Below are 23655 nucleotides of genomic sequence, written 5' to 3'. Positions count from 1 at the left end.
GGACGGGCCCGGCCGCGGCTCCGCGCACTGCCAGCGCCCCAACGGCCGCGCCGCGCCTCCCCTCCCCGTTCAAAGCCGGCGGCCCGCCCCGCCGCGCTCCTCCGCCACTGAACGCTCGGCGTTTTATTTAAACGGCCCGACCCCGCCCCCAGGCCTCGGCCTTGGCCAGCTGGCGGCCCGCTTCAAAATTAAAAAACAAAAAAAGGAGTTAAAAGCTCTCCCCAGATTAAAAAAGGAAAATAAATAAATCAAGCGAAGCCAAGTATTTTTCTAAATAAATTTAATTTACAAAATAGTTTAAAATAAAAAGTAGAATGAGGCGCACAAATTTGATGAAAAAATTGGCCTCATCTGTTTATCTTTCATGAGCTTTAAAACTGAAAGACATACAGAATACTGTGTTTCCATGCTGTTTAAAAAAAGGGGCAGAAACCAAAACTTAGCGCACGCACCCCTGCAAGAAATCCTGTGAAGCAAGCAATGTTAAGACAAAAGAACTTTACTTTCCTGTAACAAACAAAATTACACAGGACTGAGTACTTCTACATTTACAGTACACTTCCTAACTTTTCCTTACAGCAAAGAATTTCCCCTAAAAAGACAACTTTACTTAAAGACTTCCATCTAAAATATCAACCTATACAGATCACATTTAAAACACATTATCTCTATACCAGTGACAAAATATTGAGCTTATTTCACCTTATTCTTTCATATAAAAAGACCCACATTTAAACATGATCCAAATGGTTATGGGAGATTAAAATGTTTGCCATCATTACCTTTAATCCATCAAATCCTTTTAAAACCAAAACATTTCTCATGAACCATGAAAAAGATCCTTATGGGCTTAAGCAAAGTGACCGCCCTGCATCATATTCTGCCAGTTACATTCTTCAGTGCATATGATGAAACAATCAAATCACTGTGAGATGGTATCACAGGAAAAGGTCACATGTGACAGTAGTCACAAGGACCTACAGATAAATGCACTCTATTTCCCTTAAGATTCAGTCATATGGAGAACATGCAATCTGGATCAGTTATGCATGTATGCTCAATATGGAAAAAATTCACATCATTTTTATTGTTTTCAGGGAAAAAACCCTATTCATCTACAACAGCCTTCTCAGAATTCATTCATAATTCTACATTCATTAACTTCTACACAGATATTATTTTAAATTTAAAAACCTGAGTGTCATTTATTCCTTAGCACTCCACGTTACCAGGTAATTCCTTTGAAGCATCCTTCAGAGTCATGGATGCTCTTTCACATTCGTTACTAGGGAAATAAGCTTAGCTCTTTGATGACGCCAAATAAATCTTTTGTCAGTGTTCTGGCATGACCCATCTTTGAAAATAACTACCCGAATTATAATCCAGACTAAAGTAGTGCTGCATTTTTAAGGAAACCACAGCCTTACAGAAGATACATCGTCACCGTTACCATTACTGATGTTCAACATAAAAAACCCCATGAGAGCGATACCTCTGTAGGAAAAGTGTCAGTGCTCAAAGAGGAAAATCCAATATAAATAAATAAACTGAACATAAAATTCACTTAAAGAATTAAGGGCAGTAACCCAGTCAACAACCAGAAATTAGTTTAGCAAAAAATGCAGAATTCAATGTTTAAACAGAACAAGTGCAGTAAGTTCTCAGAACCACGTAGCAGTTTAAAGTATGAAAATGGATTCCACTCTTCGCCCCAAAGGTCAGCATGTGGAAAAGACCAACTTTTTGCAATGTGTCACTGATCATTCTTTAGAGCTATCTGTAAGAGAGACCTGCTTCTTCCTTCTTTGGCAACAAATGGTCAACTGAGTCAATGACTGCCAGATAAAACATAACCTTTATTGTAAAAGCACCTCCGCATCAACAGGACATGCACTCTTGGATGAGTACATATACATCCTAAATGGAGGAACCAGACACCTATGGAGTTTCGACCCATGCAGTTGTGAGGTGCCAATCTCTGCCTTTCAACTCCAGTCCTCCTAAGAGGAACTGTACTCCATCAAGCAGAGACCAGCTACATCCACCTACCAAATGAAGTACCAGTCCATGAAAATTTACTTTGCTCATATATATATGAATTTTAAATAGATGTAAAGCCATAAGAATTATAGCCCATGATATTAAAAAAATAAAAACTATGTTTCTAGCACATAAGCTTTCCTATTTTCTTTCACTGTCAACTGGCAATGATCCAGCCTGACCAGCAGGTAAAAACACTAACTAGTACGATTATCTGCAAACAAAAGAATGCCAGAGAACTAGTAGGTCATTTTTTTCCAGGAATGACTAGTAATTCTGGTCACCCAAACAACAAAGATTGTACTCATTTTTCTGAAAAATGAGTCCTTTTATAGTCTGTTTCTTGTTGGGCACCCAAAAACATGAAGCCCTTTGGAAGATATTGACCTTAATGTTTTCTGAATAATCAACTGAACTAGAGAAAAAGCCATTATTCAGAACATATATAAAAGGCACAATCATGAAAGAATTTTTAAAAGGACATTATCAAGTAAGTATGCTCCAAATTCCATTTTAGTATTTTCCTAGAGTGCCTTCCAAACAGACTGGATTTTAAAAGAAAAAAATCAGTTACCAACTATTTTTAAGCCACAGTTTTCACAGTTTTATCAAAATCCTACAATACTTTTTTCTACTGTAGGACAGAAAAGACCAGAAATAACAAAGAGTTAGGCTTTTTAGTCTGAGAACTTCACTGACACCATTGATGTTGGGTTATTTTTAACAGTACAATTACAAATGCTAGAAATCATGTTTCATGTCCACATGTGGTAATATGAATATGGTACATACATGTCGACTTGAAAGCTATACATAAACCCGCCATTTTCAAGCCATGGAGTGTAAAGAAGGTAGAAAGAGTTTTATTTTGAAAGGAAATGAAGGTGGAGTTAGAAAGCAGGAAGGGTAGTACTTGATAGTGTCCTTTCAGAAGGTGGCATTCAATGGCCTCATTATTGCTGTGTATTTGCTAGTATTCAGCTTTTTACCAGATATATTTACAGCATGACAGTCTGAACATTCCCAGAGCACAGCTCTAAATTTTACTTCAGAGATACAAACACAGAACAGTTAAACATATGTAGTCCTCTTTTAGAAACTGAACTTTTAAAGTTTAGGACTTCTATTGTGCTTCTTTGGCTAAGTCCTATTTAAATATCGATAACACTTAAAATTCTATAACTCTGCCACTACTTAACAGCTAACAGAAATCTTTGGTGTGTTTAGGTTAAGAATCCATTAGGGTACACACTTCAAAATATGAACATTCAGGCATCTCTGGCCCCTCTCCTGCAAACTGCTCGACATTGAAGTAGATGGAGATTAACAGAATCTAACACAGAAGTATTTGAATAGGATTTAAAACGATCCATGCCACTTAAAGAGTTTATTAGGACTGCAATGATAAAAGAGCTTTTCACCACAGATCGCCTGTGCTCAGGTCACTGGATAAATTTAACAGTTACAATAATACACTACGTCCAGTTTCCCATTTTAAAGTTTCCTTAAGATAATAATTTAAAACTAGGGAAAGATGGGGAAGATTTTGCCTTAATATATAATTCTTGTGAGGAATAATGTAGATTATAAAATTATTTTGGATACTTTCTTTGGCATAATATTCACCAAACAAACACAGAATTACTTTTAAAGTAGGCTTAAAATAGAAAGCTTAATGAGGTTAAATTATACTAGATTTCATGGTGAATTACACTAGACTTATAGTTCAAAACAGTTCTTTTGGAAAAAACCCTTATGTCTAGTAAATAAAAATCTAAAAATAATTAAAGACATAAAATACTCTCAAGAGTTTGACTTGGTTTTATAAACATAATACAAGAAAGTGAGAAACAAACCAATTTCATTAGCAACTTATAAGAGATTTAAAATCACTGATTCTGTTTTGATTTTTTTTTTTTAAATAGAAGTTGAGTACTGTTGTGGAAATAATAGCCTTTAATTTTCTTCTCTATCGTAGATAACCTGAAAATGGGCCTGCTAATGTGGGACCCTGGTATAATTTATGCTCTAACAAGGATAAACCATAACAATCCTTTATGACTGTTCATAGATTAAAATGACCTTGCAAATTCTCCCATTTCTTTCAAAGTTAGTGTGGGGCACACTTTAAAAGACAAACAAGACTGAAAAAGGCAAGAAAAAAATCCATATTAAAATTACATAGGAGTGTAGAAAATTAGACACCACCACTTTCTACATCCTCCTACATAATTCAGTATTAGCGATCAAAGAGATTAAAAGTCAAATTTAAGCAGCCTAATAATACTCAGGGGGGTAACCAAACACCCAGTTTAGTGTTTTCATAAGGTATCTGAATCACTTTTAGAAGAATCTAGTTCCTGTGTCCACTGGCTAGGCTCCAGAGTCTGGCAGACTTTAAAACCTTCCAAAAATGCCCGAGGGTTCAAGTAAAATTATATTTTCATTTCTGTGTGAAACATAATTCAAAGTTTGTGGTTTATATCCCTGCCTGCCCTTACAACTTTTAATGAATTTGATAATAGTCCTTAGTCTTCCAGAACACTTAAAACATTAACTCCGAGAGATGCAGAAAGGCAAAGAAATTTTTTAGAATTAATAGCCAGATATGTAATTACATTTTCAGCCACTATCCTTAAAAGATATTTCAGAGCATAATTTTTAAAAGACCATCTATAAGATTTTTTTTAAAACTCTTAAAATCACAAGAAACACTCTTTCAGTATGCATCAAAATGTGCCTAAATGTTCAAATACTATGTAAACAAACCTGTTTTTCCAAAACTATGCAGAAGACTCATGAGTCCAAATAAAATATAAAATATAAATCTTAAATGCCATATCAGCCTGCTGTTGGCTAATGGCTTAGTAAATCAGGTGGAATGTTATGGTCTGATCATGAATGTTCATTGTTTGAAATATTCTGTACAGTAGGAGCTGTATCCAGCCCCAGTAAAGTTCCAAGATATGACTGTTCTCTAGGATCCAACATTTGCTCAGGCCTTACAGGATGAACAATATTTGCAGGTTGTGGAGTAAGAGTATATTTCTCTAGAAATGACAGATCTGTTGCTCGTTGATAATCTGTCTGCTCAGGTTGTGGAGGAAGAATGCCATGTGACTGAGCAGTATGCTGTACTAGATCAGCTTGCGGATCAGACATCTGAACGGGTACCAGAGTCACAGGCACACATACTTCTGTAGATACATTCTGTAGCAAAGTTTCGGCTTCTGATTGATATGCTTTGGACTGTTCCACATATTGTTTAGCCTCAGTTTGGTAACCTTTCTCTTCAGAGGTGTACTGCACTGGTAAGGAGACCAGTTTTTCCTCTGAAGATGTCAATGCCTCTTCTGCAGCCTTTGATCCATGAACATGATCAATATGGTATTTCAGCTTGTCTTTTCGTTTAAATGTTGCATTGCAGTGTTGGCAATTAAAAGGTCGAGCATCTGAATGAATAACCATGTGCTTTGTTAATGTCTTCTTAATTCTAAAAGACTGATTACAGATTTGACATTTGTAGGGTTTCTCGCCTGTAAGACAGAGAAGTTAAAATCAGGTATTCTCAGTAACACCATGTCACACAAATATGCAAATACCTACACGGATTATGGCATAGAGATGTAGTATAAAAGTTTTACCAAAACAAAAGAGCTTGTTTAGCATCAATTTTGGAATCAAGGGAGCCATTAGAAGTTTGTTTTGAAGTTATATTAGCATACCCTTCTCCTTACATACAATTCTCTCAATACTTGGAACTTCTGTCAAGTACACACACAGATAATCAGAATATAAACCAAATATAAAAGAAGTCTTTAAACTGTTACGATACTGGTATTAAATTAGTTCAATCTGTACTTCTATACCTTTCAAAAGGACAATGATTTTCCTAAACATAAGAAAGAAAACCGAAATCAAACAGTTAAGAAAACAAACCTTTCCAAAGGGATTTCAAATCCTTGTTTACATTACCACTTGAAATGTAGTATTCTCTGAACCACAAAAATTATTGGAAGGTCTAGGTAAATTTGGCAAGAACATACACCAATAAACTGAAGGAAAAGGCACAAACCATACCACAAACCTGTGTTGAGGATTATCAATATTTCAACTGATACATTCAGAAAGTAGTATTCAGGAATCGCATATGAGAAAAAATAAATGTCATGCTGCTTCCTGCTACTCTTGGCCCTGAATGCTCAACAACCATAATGAATTAAATAATTCCATCAATGTTGATGCATAAAAATACATTCCTATGTGTTTTGTTGGGGTTTATTTAATTTTTACCTGAATGTGTCCTAAAATGCATTTCCAAACTTGATTTTCCTTTGAAAACTTTCTTACAGACTTCACACTGGTGAAATGTTGCTTTGTATCTTCAAAAAAGAAATTACATTTAATGTTAGATACTTTTTTTAAAAAAAACCTAATTAACAATAAGGCTATGTGCACAGTTCATTCTGTGCTGTGAAATAGCTGAATATCAGAATTTCCAAATTTCCTCACATTCTTATTTCCTGGCAACTGCATATCAATACGGTCAATTAGATTTTCTTTGATATTCAATCTTATTCTCTGCTGGGATTGGCACTTAGTATTTAAAGAGTAAAAGCTCACTTAGTATTTAAAGATTAAAAGCCACTAAAACTTTTCTGACCCTAAAAATATCCTTAAGTAACAGTTTTTGCCCAATACCCACAAGAGACTTTCACTTTGGCAGAATTATGCCATAAAGTACTAGAATGGTAGCTACTGGCTACCAAGAGAAACCAGACAGAATAAGCAGACAATGTGCTATACTTCCAACACAGACACATCTATAATGTTTTTTACACAATGCTAATGAGTACAAGCAGTTAAAACACAATTTGAAAACCACCTAGGTCTCAGTTTAGTTGAAATCTCCAAAAGGCTTATTTTTGGAGCTCAAGAATTTAAAAATCCTATTGCATTTTCAATTTATAGACATAACTCAGGTTTCAAAGTTTTTACCTACTTTCAGAGACACTAATCTGCTACTGGCTTCTAAAATATCAAAGTGTGGGATAGTTCTTACAGCGCTCAAATGATGTCTAGTAATTTAGTCTTAACTAGTCTGCAATGACAATATTACAGCAAACCATCAATTTAGAACAGCACTGAGACAGCTAAAAAATTGATCCTCTTTAATGTGTTTATTTACTTAATTATGCCACAAAGAAAACACCTTGTTAAAAACGTGAAGTAAGTTTTCTGACATCCACTTAAAACCATAATAATGGTATCAAGACTAAGGTAATAGGCATTGCAAACACACAGACTACTAGAATACTGCATGAGCATGGAAATCCCATGTACTTACAGTACAGAAGTATTTACGCAGTTTTAAGAAATCCACACTTACTTTTGCCAAACTTTTTCTCCTAAATGAACACTTTTATAATGAACAGTAAGGTGATCTCTACGGCCAAAACATTTTCCACATTCCTCACACTGATGTGCTTTTTCACCTGCAGGGGAAAAATTCAATATATTTTGGTTAAATCTTCTGGAACTTATTAAACGTCTAAGAGCTGTAATTGTAAAATATACAGTAGATCAATCCATGTTCACAAAGTCCAGCCAATCGGGTTCTTCCACACCTTACTTGGAGAAGAATTCTCTGTTATCAGAGAACAAAATTCAGGAAGTAATTTGGTTCTATCAAAGTAAGGATTTTTACCACTTGTTATATATGACTATTACTGACAGTTTGTAATTTCTACAAAGAAATTCATGTTCATGAGTTAAAAAACATTCCCCCAGACACCCACTGCATGAGAGACACAAGTGACTAAAATCTTCATTGTGACCCAAAATGTGGTATCTTCGAAGCTTATTTAATCATATCAACTATTTTCAGCTACTAATTTTTAGAACTTAAAATTACATCATAGTATTTATCTTTTTAATTATCCTGATTTACATAGTTACCTTTTTCTTTTATGCTGCTGTTTAAAAGTATCTTGATTCTTTTTAGTCATCTTGAGATCTTCCACAAAGTGGCAGAATATTTCTTCTCATGTAAGTAGGAGGAGTGTGGACAGTCAAAGAATGTAACTTTCTAGAGGGGGGAAAAGCAAATAGAGTAGAAAAGGGGATTTTTTTTTTTTTTTGTACTTGAGTTTTCTAAGATTTCTTTATTTTATAGCAGACATTATGATTTCAAACACCAAAAAAGAAGCTGTCCTTCAAAATAAAGGCTCAGGAAGTTTAGACTCTGATCACTTTCATATTTTCATGCTGCCTAGAAAGTATTTTGCCTCCTAGAAGGCGACATTCCCTTTGGATCCTGTTCTGAAAAAAGGAAAGTCCCCAGTGAATTTTCACTCTTCCTATACATTTGATAACCTTTCTGCTTTCGGTGCAACAGATTTTTTTTTCCTCCTGATCATCCCCATCTGGGTATTCTCAGGGTTGACTCCCACCACCTTCCTTCCTTCCCTCTTCCCCATAACAGAGACTTCAGAAATACCTCTTTGATGTTCTTACATTAAAGTGATCAGTGTACAAACTTTGACAGAGACTGTGACAGCTTCTTCTGTGTTGTGGTAATGAGCGTTTCACACAATTGCTATTAAAAAAAAGAAATCTGAACTCATTAAAAAAATCCTCCTTTTTCACTTTTGCTTTTTTTTAGTTAATATTTTTAAAGCAATTCACTGTTACATGTTTTTGACTGTCCCTTGGCTTTCTATGTTAGCATGGAGGAAACACCTGGCTTTTAAACCTTGAAAACATATGAGATTAACCCTACTTTACTAGACCTTAAAGAAAGTGAAAGGAACTTTTACCAGCCCTAAAAGACTGCATGTACTGAAAAAAAAAAAAAATCCATAATTAATTTTTCATTTGATCTTATTTCAAAATAGTAATTTCAAAGTCAATCTTTAAAGAAAATGCCTACCTGAGTGTATTTTTTTGTGTTTTGTCAGGTGGTCATGTCGAATAAATGTTTTCCCACATTCTTCACATTCATATCTCTTGTCATCATGGTGGACTCTTAGATGAAGTCTGCATATTTACAGTCGTAAGTATAACCATAAAACGCAATTTTGTTAACATAATTTGTACTGCTAATTCAATGCAAAATACAAGAAAACACAGTCTTCAATGCTTCATACAAATATCAGGAAATAAATTTCAGTTGAGGTATGCTTAAACTGCTCTTAGAAAGCAAGACAGAAAAAGCTGAACTCTCATATCTGACCTTAACTTAGGATATTTTAGTCCTCCACTTATTTTCTCTTTGAATAACAAAGATCCAAAAGTTTTAGATGTGCAAGAAAGTCAACTTTGATACAAGATTTGTATGGGATTCTGTCTGTATTTAAACCACTAACATATTAAAAATTAAATGACTTCTCACAGATTATGAATATATTTTCAATACTTAAGCATGTTTAAACCATTTACTAATGCTTTCAGGGTTGGAATAAATCAAAACACATACATTACTAAGAATTATGTTGATAAAATGAATGTGTATGTATCACCAAATAACCAAGACAGTTTAGCATCTTATTTAATAAACACCTGTACCTGTAAGAGCTTCCATGACGAAAACTCTGCCCACAAATACTGCAGAGATGAGGCTTCTCTCCACTGTGAATTCTCAAATGTTCTTTCAAAGTTGTTCTGTTCAACAAAGGCAGTAAAATTTAATTTTCAGCAATGTCACTGCCACTTTAAAGTGAAACAGACTTAATTTTTTCAATTTAACTCTGATGGATCACAAAATATCCAAATAAATGCAATTTATTCAGACACACACACATGCATCCAAAAGCAGTATGGCAACCTACTTTTTACTGAGCCAGCTGGGTCTAGAAACAATATAAGCAAAGAAACAAAACATTGTCCCAACATACATCTGGACAACGTACACTAAAAATCACATCAATTGGAACACTATTTTCTATGTTGTAATTTACTTGCTACTGTATGTATATCTAAGACAAAGCTTGAAAGTCAGATTAGAAGGAAATATAGAACACTGACGTTAATTTAACCCAGTACAGAGGTTATTTAAATATATATATATATATACACTTATACACACATACATATGTAAAACATGTAAGCCTACTTTTACTATTGCCTTACCAATGTAAAATAAAAAGTGCATGCAGGTGAAAATTCTTCTCAAGCAAAGGAATTGGACAATAAAATTTACTGTATACACCGCTGGTAAGTGTGCGAACTAAACAAAAGAAAATTCTTTGATCTCCTTCCAGTGCTAATTATAAATTTTATATTTCAATGGTATTTTTTATACTTTACACAAAACTTTTATCTTTTCTAACGAGAGCAATAATATTTAAATATTCAACTGCCTTACATAACGTAAACAAAACTTGAAAGTGTTGTCCTGGTTTTGGCTGGGATAGAGTTAATTTTTTTCCTAGTAGCTAGTATAGTGCTGTGTTTTGGATTTAGGATGAGAATAATGTTGATAACATACTGATGTTTTAGTTGTTGCTAAGCAGTGTTTACACAATAGTCAAGGACTTTTCAGCTTCTTGCATCACTCCACCAGCAAGAAGGCTGGGGGGCACACGAAGCTGGGAGCAGACACAGCCGGGAGAGCTGACCCTGGCTGGCCAAAGGTATATTCTGTACCATATGGCGTCGTGCTCAGTGTATAAACTAGGGGGAAAGCTGGTCGGGGGCCACTGATCGGGACTGGGCTGAGCATCGGTCAGTGGGTGGTGAGCAACTGCATTGTACATCCCTTGTTTTGTATTCTCCCCCCCCCCCCCCCCCCCCTTACATTTCTGTCCTAATAAATTGTCTTTATCTCAACCCACGAATTTTACCTTTTTTCCCCTCCAATTCTCTCCCCCATCCCACTGGGTGTGGGGAGTGAGTGAGCAGCTGTGTGGTGTTTAGCTGCCTGCCTTGTTAAACCACTACAAATATGTAAACATACTGACTCTTTTCAAACAAAAATTCTTCTTACAGGTCAAAGTGAGCTTTATAGAATTGAAAGACTATCTATGCTTTATAGCTCATTTGTTTACTATTTTATTATTGCATTAGTACATTTTCTTTTAACACGTGCATACCCTATTGACCAACCTACTAGAAAATACACACCACCAACAAAACCCATTAGGGACAAATCTTCCTCTTGCAGCACATCTGGATGTCTTTATCAGTCATTGGAAGAAAAAAAAAATAAAATAAAACCCATACTACAGTACACAAACTCAGATCTTTTCATACTCCCCAAACAGAACATAACTACAGTGTAGAGTTACAATTATTGGGATGAAGCTGTCTTCTGACAAATAAAAAATAAATATAAGGCTTACTGCTTCACAACCTAAACATAAATCATTTGGAAAACCTAAAAGATTTAGGTTTTCTCCTTTATAGAGCAGTGCAAGACACCTGCACTGAAGCCATCTTAACAACTGTTTAAAATTCACATTGTTTTCCCCTCATACCTGTAGATTAGAAAGGCCACCCTTTTCTATTTCTTAGCCTACCTACAGCTGTAGAAGTAAGAGGGAATCTTACTTGTACAGCTTTTCTATATGATAGAATTTATGAACCAACTTTTAGAGCTTCCACTTTTCAAAGTGCTAAATTAACACTTTTTCCCACCATTTAGAGAAGCAGCAGCAAAGGTTATACAGTATTATTCCATCTTCCATGAAACCATGTTTGTAGAAGTCCAATTTCTTCTTAGTCTTTCTCACCAGTGTTCCTGAGCTTCCGGTCCTTATCAGTCTATTTACCAAAATATCTATGGTAGAAAACTCTTTCCCAAACAAATGCAACATGTTCTTGCACAACACAGGAATCCTAAGTGAAGTGAATTAGAGGTTAGACTTTTGAATATAGTTCCACCTCATTAATAATTACCTACAGTTACCACCCTTCATTTTAAAGGTCATCAGAAAAATCACATGCTACCTGTAGCTCTGATGCAACCTTTTAATACACTAGCCCTCTGAAATGGTCTCATTTATGTTAAAAACTCAAAGGTAAAACATATTCAGAATCCAACAAAGCATGCTAAATATTTCTCTGTTCTGCTGAAGTTCAAGTAGTCATGGAACTCCTTACCGCTCCCTAACAGATTTTCCACAGATGAAACATGTCCATTTTCTCTTTCCTCCATGAGTACATTCTATATGGCGTTTCAGATTTCCTGTATCATTGAATTGGCGGCCACAAATATCACAAGGAAAAGGCCCTACAAGAAGACAGACACATGTTAACACTATTAATTGTCAGTTAAACCAAACAAGATGCATACTGGTTACTTGCGAAAACTCTGATCAATTTACATAGCAAAAGTTTTGTCTAACAAATGATTAATGTTTAGTATAGTCAGCATACTTTATTTAGACTTTGTGCACTTCCCGCTCAGATAAGTTATTTCTAATACCTGGTATTTTGACAAGTTTCATGATCATAAAGCAAAAATATAGAATTAATAGTTAAAAGTAATTAAACCCACTTACTGTTTGAAAAAACAAATTCCCATTACTATCACCAATCTAGTTCCAATAGTTCCAATAGCCGACAGAAATAGTTAGTAGTAATAAACATCTTTGGAATACTTCAGGAGGAAACAAAAAAGGTCTTTGGAAAACTTCTGGAAGAATCTGACTCCATAGTTGAGAACCAATTTAATGCCAAAAAGTTTTAAAACAAGACTAACCTTAATTATTCTTCCCTCCCCCAAATTTGGTACAAAATACAATGCCTCCAAAAAACAGCTGAACAGAAAATTAAAAAAACAACCAACCAAAAAACCAAAACCCAGCTCCCCCACAAAACTGGAAAAGAGAGAATTGGAAAAGGAGGTGGGGTGGAAACCAGACTGATCAGGAGATACAGTGGTGGAGGAAGGTTTTAGTTTAATCTATTGTTTACATGTCAGGAGGAGGTTTCTATACCGAGATGAAATTTTTCTTGATGTTTCAGTCTTGCAAATCGGGATTTAAAGTGCTCTTCACAGTAGGTACACTTAAAGGGTTTATCCTGAGAGTGAAGGATCATATGCTCTTCTAAATGAGGTCTTCGAGTGAAGGATTTCTTACAAATCTAAAATGATAATACACTTCGTCAAAGATACATCAGTTAGAGCTTATAGATTTTATTTTCCTATTCATGAACTCTAACAGTTTAGTTCATCTGCTCTCTGCAGCAATATAAGATTAAACATGTATTCCTCAAAAGCATACTCTATCCCAACTTAAAAAGCTTTGCAGTCTATATCAAAAAATTGGTGTTCTACATAAACCCTAATGGATTGCACTATATAAATTAGGATGTTGGTCCATGGCAATCTAAATCAAACTACTGGCAACTCCTGCATACAGTAACATGTTCCACCCCCACATCTTTCTACTGGCTCCAGCACTTAACAGGCTCTTTTTCTAGGATGTTTCAGCACAGTAACTCACCAGAAAATAACCCAATAGAAAAAAAGCAAATAGCTTTGGCTTGGTTTTAGAAGCTCAAACACTTCAGTGGGACTGTGGTAAAAGTTGTTGTAGTATAAACTGCTGTAGAACTAGTCATACCTGTTATTTCCTCTGGAAAATTCTCTGACAGCATGTATTATAGAGAAAATGCCAATACCAACAAAGAAATATAACTCAAAATATCTTTTAAAGATACAGAAACTTTACAGTGTTAAAATGATGTGATCTTTTTTAGCACTGTTTTCAGATTAATCAAAACCTGAATGTACAAGAATTATTAGTAGTCATTAAAATAAGTATACAGTTCAATTACAGAATTGAAGCCACAACTCAAATTTAAGCATTTAAACTAGGTATTACAATTTCACATCAAGGTCCTACACTTTAACATAAATCAACATGGTGCTCACTGATTTCACTGTGAAACTGTTGCCATTGCTTATAATAGCTGAATTTAGCACTGCTTAACTCCCATACATCAAATCGTGCAATAAGGTTCTCAGAGCACGGATGAGTAACACTCTTTTAACCTCAGGAAACTAGAAGCAATATCTATTTGTTTAAATACTCATTACTGTTAAATATAAGTGTAAGAAAATCCCATACCTGTAAAAAGTATGATAGGCTTCTTGCTTTTCTTTACTATTAATACTCTACTGTTTCTGTGAATTTGCTCATATTCCTCAAGGATTAAAGCATGGTCACCAAATCCTGGTGTTCACACAGGGGCTACAGCATAAACCAACAACCTGAAGAAATCCTGCAGCTTACATCTGTTGCACCTCAGCCCTCAGAACATACTAAACAACCTGAAAACAAAGTCACAGCTCCTAAGGGTTCTGCTCATTCTCCAACTGATATAAAAGCTAAAATTCTACCCCTGCTTTCAATTCAAGTTCATTTTCAACGCACATGAGACGTACAAAAGCAGCAGCTCACAAACAAAATTTTCAAGCAAAAAAATCCCAACACTGAAGTGTTGGGAGTGGAGTGTACCAAAACATTCATCTGTTAAAAGAGTACTTTGGAAGAAATGATCATCGATAATGTTGCATGATTGAATGCCACTATTAAAATGTTTCTTATCTAGTAACAAACAGAATCTGTAATACGTTCACACAATATAATTTCATCATGAATGTAACACCCTTCGGTCAACCATATAATACTTCCAACCACTGTACCATCTCCAGCAGAATGAACACTACAAATTCCTACAGTTGATATCTCCCAACCTCCTACTGCGAAAGTTCCCAAACAAAGGAAGTTTAGTAATTATGTTACAGCACCTAATATTACAGACATAAAGGGGCATATAACAGTTTGCATAAACAAAACAGCTGCCTTTTTAAAAAAAAAAAGTAAACCAATTTCCTTAAAAAACAAACAAACAACAAAACCCCACATCTGAAACCTTATAACTTTATTTGGCAGCAGACAGATAAGAGAATGGAAGTTCTACAAACTCCTTTTTTACAGTAGATGTAATTCCACACATAACCCACACATAAATCAAGGAAAGAATTACATGATTTTACAACTAGAGATAAATTTAGTACAAATTTACAACTCTGTTGATCTGCATATGCAGCTAAATGAGAAAATGTTTCATATTTAACATATATTTTCCTCACTATTGAGAGAGCCTTCCAAAAAATTATACTTTATGGCCAGTTTTTGATATGTACAATTAATGTAGAGCAAATACTCTGTTTTTAAATTATTCATAATACTCAAGTCTATTAATCTGCAAACTGATGTATTTTAACAATGGTAATAACTGATCACATTAAAAAATACTGCCTTCAACTATTTTAGAATTCAGTTTGGTATTATCTACCCGGTCACAAGCTGTACATACAGATAAAGTTCAGACTCTAAATCAACACATAAAGAGAAAATTTCTACCATCACTTACAAAGCTTACTGAGATTTCACAGAAACACATACCACATTTTCACTTAAGTGTTCACAAAACATAGTATCTATATGAAAAAAACAAAAGTACTAAAGTACTTACATCACATTTCCAACCTTCACTCTTTGTCTTCTTGATAGAAAGAAATTCTTGTACATTCTCTGGATGAAACCTAGGAGAAAAGATAGAAACTGAAAGTAGTTATAACTTTCTAAGATGACAATCAATGGAATACTAAATATCCATTTCTAAATTTTATCTGTCATGAAAGTTGATCACCAAACTAGCAGAACAGAGTAATTAATTCAGAAGGCACAAGTACTGGAAAGCAGTGTTTGACTATAGACTCCTGCAGAATCTCATATGACAATTGGTAAGACAGAAAACACTTTCAGTTATAATGCTTTATGGATATTTACAAATAAAGAGTAAAAAAGTGGCAGATAAATAATAATACCTTATAATTAGACCTGTCATAAAAAATTATTCACCTAAAAGAATATGCATGGAAATGGTTTATCCACCTATTCTCATCAACAGTATAGCATCAAAATCTAAAACCAAAGAAGATATTGTCTTCTTCCTCCAAATGAAAAGCAACACAGGTAATTATTAAGTCTGTTGTGTTCTGACTGACTGTGCTAGCTAATCTGAGCATTCTAAAATCTATAGTAAAACACATGGCAGAACTCTCCCAGAACCGCTATTGGTATTTAGTCAGTCCCCGTGCACTCCTTATGGCAGGTTAGTTCATACTGCTATTCCCCATGTCCTTTGAAAAGATACTTATTTGAAAAAACAGTTATAGAAATAATGCAGAATATGCTGCATGCATACCCACATTTATCTTCGCTTTTGAACTGAAAAAAACAATTCTTCACAAATGCAAGACAAATTTGCTCATACTTACCTCTTCACATGCTTTGCTAAAGTCTTTTTGCTTGCATGCAGCTTATTGCAGTAGGGACATTTGTGTTCCTTTTTATGAAAGTCGGTATCACTAGAATGTTTCTTTCTGTGCACTGTCAGGTTGGATTTTGTGGAATAGCGCTGATGACATATATCACACTCAAAAGGCTTCTCACCTGTGTGTACCCGTGTATGGCTCTCATATTTGCCTGCAGAACAACAGCAACAAAATCTGTTAACATGAACTGTAACAGGTAACACCTACAATATACACATTTGGGTTTTGTTCTGTAGTATCTCTCTCAAATGTGGTCAAGATCAATTGGGCTGTTTCTGAACATTCCACAGACATCTAAAGATTTCTACTGGTTTACAACACTGAAAACTGCACAGTGGTCGCATATGCATTGGATCCAAGGTTCCACCATACACTTCCATGTTCACTATTTTTAAAAAAATAAGAGCTCTGTATTACCGTTAAATCTTTGTGAGGATTATGAGTCCCTCTTGTTCAATCCTACAGCATACTCTGTTCTTAAGTACTGTTATACTGCTCCTCTTTCATTACACTGATCGTGATATACATTTCCAGAACAGGGAACAGCCTTGCAACAAACTGGTATTTTCAAGGTACTTTCAAACAACAAAACACTGAACGAAAGATACTGACCCCTGCAAATGATCTGTATTTGAGACCCAAGGTATTTCTTTCACACTGCTTGTATTCCCTCTCCTGTTTGTCCATTTTTTTCTGAGGATAGAATTGTGTCCTATACCAAGGATCAAACTACCTCAAGTCAATAGCAGGCTCTCTGCAGTGTACTAGATAATTTATTTTCCTCTGTAGAATATGCATCATACTTCTGGGAGTTAGATAAAGGAAAAAAAAAAGTACTATAGCTCATAAATTTAAAATATGAGTCAATTATCTAGCATAATACAAGCTTATAAAGATAATTTATATATCACTCGTTTTAATGCTATTTCTCATGTATTTTTTGATCACAAAACTAAAATTCTAAGTTATGAAAGTGCAAAGATAAAAGGGCTTCCAACGTGTGCAAAACCAAAATGTACCATTACAACCCTAAATACTCACAAGCCATTTATTTCTGCACTTCTGCCTTTCACTATTAACAACAAAGCTCTCATTCAGAAAATTTCCCATGCTACTTTAAGATATGGCATTAAAAGTACAGTTAAGTCCCACATTTTTAATCTTAAATAGCTTCTACAATATAATTTGTGACCTTGAAAAATTCATTTCACCTCAGCAAGCTAAACATGCCGTGTGAGTAGGGATTAAACAGGTAAACACCAAGCCTCACCCCATTTTCATAAACTCAGAAATTTCAAAATTATGAAAGACATAATGCATCTATTATAAGAACACCAAAAATGCTTAATGCTATGAGGAACTGTTCCTTTCCAAATGCCCATGATTGAAAAGAAGTCAGTACCTTACATGACCACAATGCAACATTTATTCCAGCTGAAAGAACACAAAAATTCTGGAGTACAGTAGTAATTTACTCTTAATGTGGGAAAAGAGGGCAGGAAAGAAATGGATGGGTCAGGACTGGAATTTTTAGACTTTCAATATCCTAACAGTCTAATCTAGGTGTACAGTAACGTAAATGCTCCTAACAAAACAGACTAAGCTCATGAAGTATTACTTGGTGCTAACCACAGACCAGAAAAACCAAGCTAGAAGTCAGAAAGATTAGGTCCTAAGCACCTACACATCATATAGAAGAGAAGAACATCAGGCTGTTTGACAATGGTGCTGTTTTACTACAGCAGTAGTGACAGCTTTCTTACTTAAAATTAGTTTGGCAGAAAATACAGTACAGGTCTCAGACTTCATGCAATTTACTGTTTAACATCTTGCTATATTTCCCTCATTTTTCAAGGCTGCTTTTACATACCATGCTAACAACTAGAATCCACAGCAGTGAGAAATAAATTTACTATTTGTAGAATTTTCAAATAATGCACTCCATTTATTGAAACTGTTTATCACCACAGACATAACAACTTAATACATGTAGAAAAACTAGCAGCATACTGGATCTGTGAGACCATTCAGAAATTCTGATCTTCAGCCTCTAGAACAGAGAAAAAGCTGTTTATTTCCCATACAAATAGCACCACCATATGGTAAAAAGGAAAGAGATCAACCTAACTTGCTCTTACCTATTCGATCAAATTTTTTGTCACACTTGGGACACTGCAGTAGTTTTTTGCTACTGCTATGAATGATGACTGGAGCTAAGCCTTCAGGAACATTTCCCACTGAATCAACTGCCTCAGAAACCTCTTCAGTATCATTCTGCTCTTTTTCACTTTGTTCTTCAGACTCTGAATCTTCACCTGACATTTCCTCTTCTTGCCCCTCCTCATCAGCATTGCATTCACTTTCACTGTCTTCAAATTCACTTCTATCAGATGTTTCCTTGTCAGAACTGACTTTTTCCAAATTGCTGTCAGAGGCATCACCACTTTCATTGTCACTGTTATCAAATTTAGCTGGACATTTACGGTTTCTCATAGAACGTCTAGTGGAAAAGTTGGCCTTCTCAACCATTTTTAACCCATGTTTTCTTTCCAGTGAAAGGGATCTGTGAGCTTTAGCCAGATGATTTTCTAAGGACTTCTTGTAACAGAAACTTCGACCACAAAAAGTGCACTGATGACTATTTAATAGTTTACCTGTCAGTTCACTTAGTGTTTCTACTGATGTAGGTGCATCAGTTACCACATCAGTCTGTATGTTAGAAACATTTTCATTATTTAGTAACTTCACTGCATCTATGATATCTAAAAATTTTGCTGCCTCTAGCACTAAAGGAATTTCATTTTTATATACAAAAAATTCAGAGGTGTAGAGAAACTCAAGCAAATGCTGAAAGACAGAATGAGTTACATGATCTAATGTGACAACATCGGTGCTCGGATTTTTGCTCAAACAGGCATGAAAATAACTACTCCCAACAGCCACTACAACTTTGTGAGCACTAAATTCTTTTCCTTCTACAATTATGAGTAAATCACAAAAGGATGGATGCTTCTGCCTATCATCATTTAAGTATTTAAGTAAATTTTTGTTATACTGCAATGAGCTTAGGAGCTTTCTCTGTTCTGATGATGGTGAAAGTTCTTGGGAAGATTCAAGCTGATCTGCAGGAGCTATTTCTGCAGACTTTGAAACAATTTCTTGCGCACAGTCTACTACAAGAATCTGTTCAGAAGTATCCTTCTCATGGCCAAGATGAACCTTCTCGTTTAGATTTGCAGCGAGACGTCTCCTTTTCTTCATTGCAGAAGTACAACTTCAAAATCCGGAGCTTCATAGGTGACTGGTAAAAAATTCTTGTGAAGACTTGGTTCTGCTCCAGACTTTGAGAAAATAAGTAACAGTAATTTCATAATCTGCAAAAGAATTATGATAAAAATTACTCTTAGCATTTAACCATAACTTCCTTTTTTTATTAATTCTTTTCGTATTTCACTCTTAATCTACCCCGCATACTTCAAGCTTTTTTTAAGTTACTAAGATCTCATCACTTCTCACTCCAGACCATGGCACAGCGCTACTCTGAGCAAGCGAACCGGCACTGACTATTATTAGATGCAAAGAGGCGGCTGAGGCTGGTTCCACTCGTCTCCTAGACACATATAGCCTGTGAAATACTCCGGGAGGAGCGTACACTGTTGTTATTGTTACACCGAGGCGCATTCGTTTTCTGTTTAACCCCAACACGACGGGCCAACCCTTCTGCTTTTCCCGCCTGGGGCCCGCCCGGGCGGCCCGGCGCGGCCCTCTCTCTGCGCCTGTCACCGCCAAGTGTCAAGCTCGCAGCCGGGTTCCGCGCCTCCCCCGGCCCGGCCCCGCGGACGGTGCCTTTGTGTCTGCGCCAGCGGGTCCGCCGCGGGTCCGAGGGCCGGCCCGAAGGGGGCCGCGGGGCATCGAGCTCGGGGGGCAAAGAGGGCGCCCCGGACCCGCCCCTGCCGCGCGGGACATAAAATGGCCGCGCGCGCCCCCAGCCCCGGCCGGTCCCCACCCGCTGCGCCGGCGGGGCGGCCTCACGCACCTGCGCGGCGCCGGGCGCTCCCCGGGGCCCGCTCGGCCGCTAAACGCCGCTGCACCCCGCGACCGCGACCGCTTCCGCCGCTTCCGGGTCCCGGCGCCGCGCGCAGCCTCGCCCCCTGCGCCGGCGCGAGGGGTGACGGCGGCGCTTCTGCGCATACGCGGCGACGGGGCGCGCGGGGACCTCGCCGCGACCGGGGGGAGCGCGCTCCGCCCCGCCCCGCCCCGCGCCGCGGCGGCGCCGCAGCACGTCCCCGTCCCCCTCGGCCCCGCGTGGGCGCCGGCCGCGGCCTGGGCGGGCGCCGGGGAACCGCCGTAGGCGGGAGGTGTAGCGCGGCTGCGAGGGGGGAGCCACTCGCGTCCGTTGCGGGCGTTTCTGAGCGCCCGGCAGCCGTCACTTCCGCGGAGGTGCAGGGCGGGCAGCGAGACGAGGTCTGTTGGCGTGGGCGCGGCGGGGCAGCCGTTAGCGGCGGCCGCGCCCAGGGCCCTGCAGCCCTGCGAAACCGCCGCGCGCCTCAATTCAGCCCGGAGCTTAAAAATGCCGTGTGAAAGCAGGAACCTTGTGCTTAAACAGCAGCCTGTGACAACGCGGAATTTCCAAGCTGCCGATAGTTTTCCTCGATAACACTATTTTGCATTTGTCTTCACCTCAGTCTTTTGAAGCATTTCACACAAGTACTTGTGAAATTTCCAGTTTTCACTGCTTCCCGGATGGCAAAAAGCAGACCCACGAGTGCCCCACGGCTCGGGCGAGTATCCGCTTGGGGGTGCAAGTTCATCAGCATATCAGAAGACAGGCATCTTATTATACTTTTCCGAAGATAACTGATTAATAGTGACAGTGTGACACCAAAAATGAGTTTGTTTTTCTGATTGACGTTCTGTTTGAAAACTATGATGTTAATGCAGGATTAAACTTTATTCCATGGCACGTGTTCCATATTTATATGATCCATAAATCGATACTGGTTCTCATTTAGCTTAATAAACACCGCATGACTTTCATTTTTGCATTTTTCAAATGAAACACTGAAATTTCTCAAAGCATTTCTTACTTCCAGATTGTTGCTCTGTTGGCTGTACTCGCAGCCCTCATGCATTTTAATTGAAGTCTACAATTATTTAGCTTCATTTTTTCGCTATAATAGTACATTAAAATAAAATATTTTAATATTCAATTATTTCAAAGAACATTTTAAATAGTACCGGTTCTTTCATTCAGTCATTACTTCTGAGGCGAAATGGTGGCGTCAATAAGTAATAATAGAGCAATCAATATTACTATGTCTTTGTTGCACTGAAGGTAAAAATCTATCTTCGGAGCAACTGCTCTTTTGGAATGTTGCTTGTGCTTGTCTGACTTTCATTTCTGTAACCATAGTTAAACTGTACATAAGCTAAAATAAGTTTCTCTATTTTGCTTTTGCATGGGAAAAGGAAGTTTTGAGAGCAAGGCACGGTAAATTTTACACTGAGCCTTACATTTCACTCTAATCTGAATAGCAAGTACATGAAAACATCATTTAGCAGGTAACTGGCTTCTTGGGTCTTACTGTTTCTGTAGTAAGTATCATCAGTTTGGAAATACAAATATGCGCTTCATGAGTGAAATATGTAAGGAAAGTACAGCCTTGATGAGAACTATTTTGCCAGCAGGCATAGCCAAGCTACAAAACCAATCCATGGAACAGGCCTGAGACTTGCCTTAGTTGTCGCTGTACTGTAGTGGGTTTCAGGTGTTTTTCAGTATGTAACGACTAGATTGCCACGGACCAGAATTTCCATACCTGTTCCCTGGCATGGAAAAATTAACACAAATATTCCACATACCAAATGTTTTTCTGATACTTTGTATTTCTGCATATACCTGGGAGATACTTTAAATACAGAAAGTTGAATTGCCAGTAGAAGCCTTTTATTCTCATTTGAAAACATAGTGCCTCTCATTAGATGTAAATAACTGAAGAATTATGGCCGAACAAAAATATTTTAGGCATAATTACTTCCACCAGCAGAATTCAGAGTTGGCATCCAGTCTCCCCGCAAAGAGAGTTGAAGTTGCGCCTCTGCATTACAGCATGGACTTTGGTCCACTAGTATTTTGTTTCCCATTGCACTGTAAGAAGTAAATTCAGTGTCTTTGACCGTGCCGTTTGTTTCTTCTTTCTGGGCTTTTCTTGTTTAGTTTGTTTGTTTTTTTTTTTTTCTAGATAACTACCTGGTTTTCTGTTTCTTTGTTGCTGATACAGCTTACTCTGTGTTGAGTACTATTTGGTTTCTTGGCAGTCTACAAAGCACCTGCATCTGTCCTAATTGCCAAAGTCTACATGTTCATCAGGCATTTTGGCTTAGCACAGGCCTAGGTAACACTTTTTCTTTTTTGCTGTTTTATGTTACATGAAGGATTTAGTTTAAAGAAAAATTATACAATGCAAAGTGATCCATTACCATGGCTGGCTTTGCTACAATAATTATGGTCTGGAAAGAGAATGTCCTTAAACTCTTAGGTAATTATGGTTCTTTCAGCATAAATTCTTTTATAGTTGAAGAGGTACAGGCAAAAACTAACTGTATTAATCCCTTTTGTTCCAGTGCTTATTTATGCTAAGTTTTCTGGCCAATTAATAGAATATCTTACATAGACAAAAAAGCTGACTTTTATGTTAATCAAAGAGAGACAGCATCAATGCAAGAACAGGCACTTGGTCACCTGTGTGAGACTGTACATAATTTGCAAATGGAGCTGTTTAGCTTTGTCCAAGAAAATAGTATATTTATCATATAAACTTGAATTGTTGGAAATTAAGAAGTAGCTTTGTGCAAGAGGGTTTGGTGTTGGAGAAGGCAGTTTCATCTTCAAATACTTATTCTCCATCTCAAAATCTTCACTTCTGAGATACAGTGAAACTAGTAATGACAGATATTTGAATCAAATACTGTGTAAACAATAAGCAGATAGGGAATCAACTCAGATGTTAAGCACTTATCTGCTGACCAAACAAAAATAAAATTACATAAAAATAGCATGCAAGTTTTAAGACCTGGCTGAGTAATTTCAGTTTATTCCCAATATATTCTTTAACAGGTGTTCACTGTAAGTACCCAGTTATAAATCTAGTGGCATAAACATTCACATCCCTTTCTAAACAGCTGCCTTCAGTTTGGCCACAACCATTTATTTAAGGTAAATATCTATCTCTCTAGGAATTTTAGAGCTAATTTGCTAT

The 23655-nt window shown here is 36.9% G+C and overlaps 1 protein-coding gene across 1 annotated transcript; it reads right to left on the bottom strand.

Moving 5' to 3' along the window:
• Nucleotides 1-263: 263 nt before the first annotated feature.
• Nucleotides 264-20528, bottom strand: ZBTB41 (zinc finger and BTB domain containing 41). The gene is made up of 11 exons (XM_074906764.1): nt 20433-20528; nt 18535-19770; nt 16340-16547; nt 15532-15601; nt 12981-13128; nt 12142-12271; nt 9607-9702; nt 8972-9078; nt 7430-7535; nt 6334-6422; nt 264-5576 (listed from the first exon to the last, which is right to left on the bottom strand). Exons 2-11 carry the CDS (start codon nt 19655-19657, stop codon nt 4936-4938), a joined length of 2718 nt encoding a protein of 905 aa, XP_074762865.1. The 5' UTR covers nt 19658-19770; nt 20433-20528; the 3' UTR covers nt 264-4935.
• Between the last annotated feature and the right edge of the window lie 3127 nt (nt 20529-23655).

This window comes from Athene noctua, chromosome 5 (genome assembly GCF_965140245.1).
Source record: "Athene noctua chromosome 5, bAthNoc1.hap1.1, whole genome shotgun sequence".
Lineage (NCBI taxonomy): Eukaryota > Metazoa > Chordata > Aves > Strigiformes > Strigidae > Athene > Athene noctua.
This window is presented reverse-complemented; position numbering and strand designations above follow the sequence as displayed.

Bases quoted from the DNA above. Each gene is read 5' to 3' on its own strand.
- ZBTB41 (XM_074906764.1), bottom strand. From the start codon at position 19,657: ATGAAGAAAAGGAGACGTCTCGCTGCAAATCTAAACGAGAAGGTTCAT. The intron at 6,423-7,429 runs GTAAGTGTGGAT...TCTTTTTTGAAG, and splicing joins GGAGAAAAAGTTTGGCAAAA to ATACAAAGCAACATTTCACC. The intron at 5,577-6,333 runs GTAAAAATTAAA...TCTGTCTTACAG, and splicing joins GCATTTTAGGACACATTCAG to GCGAGAAACCCTACAAATGT.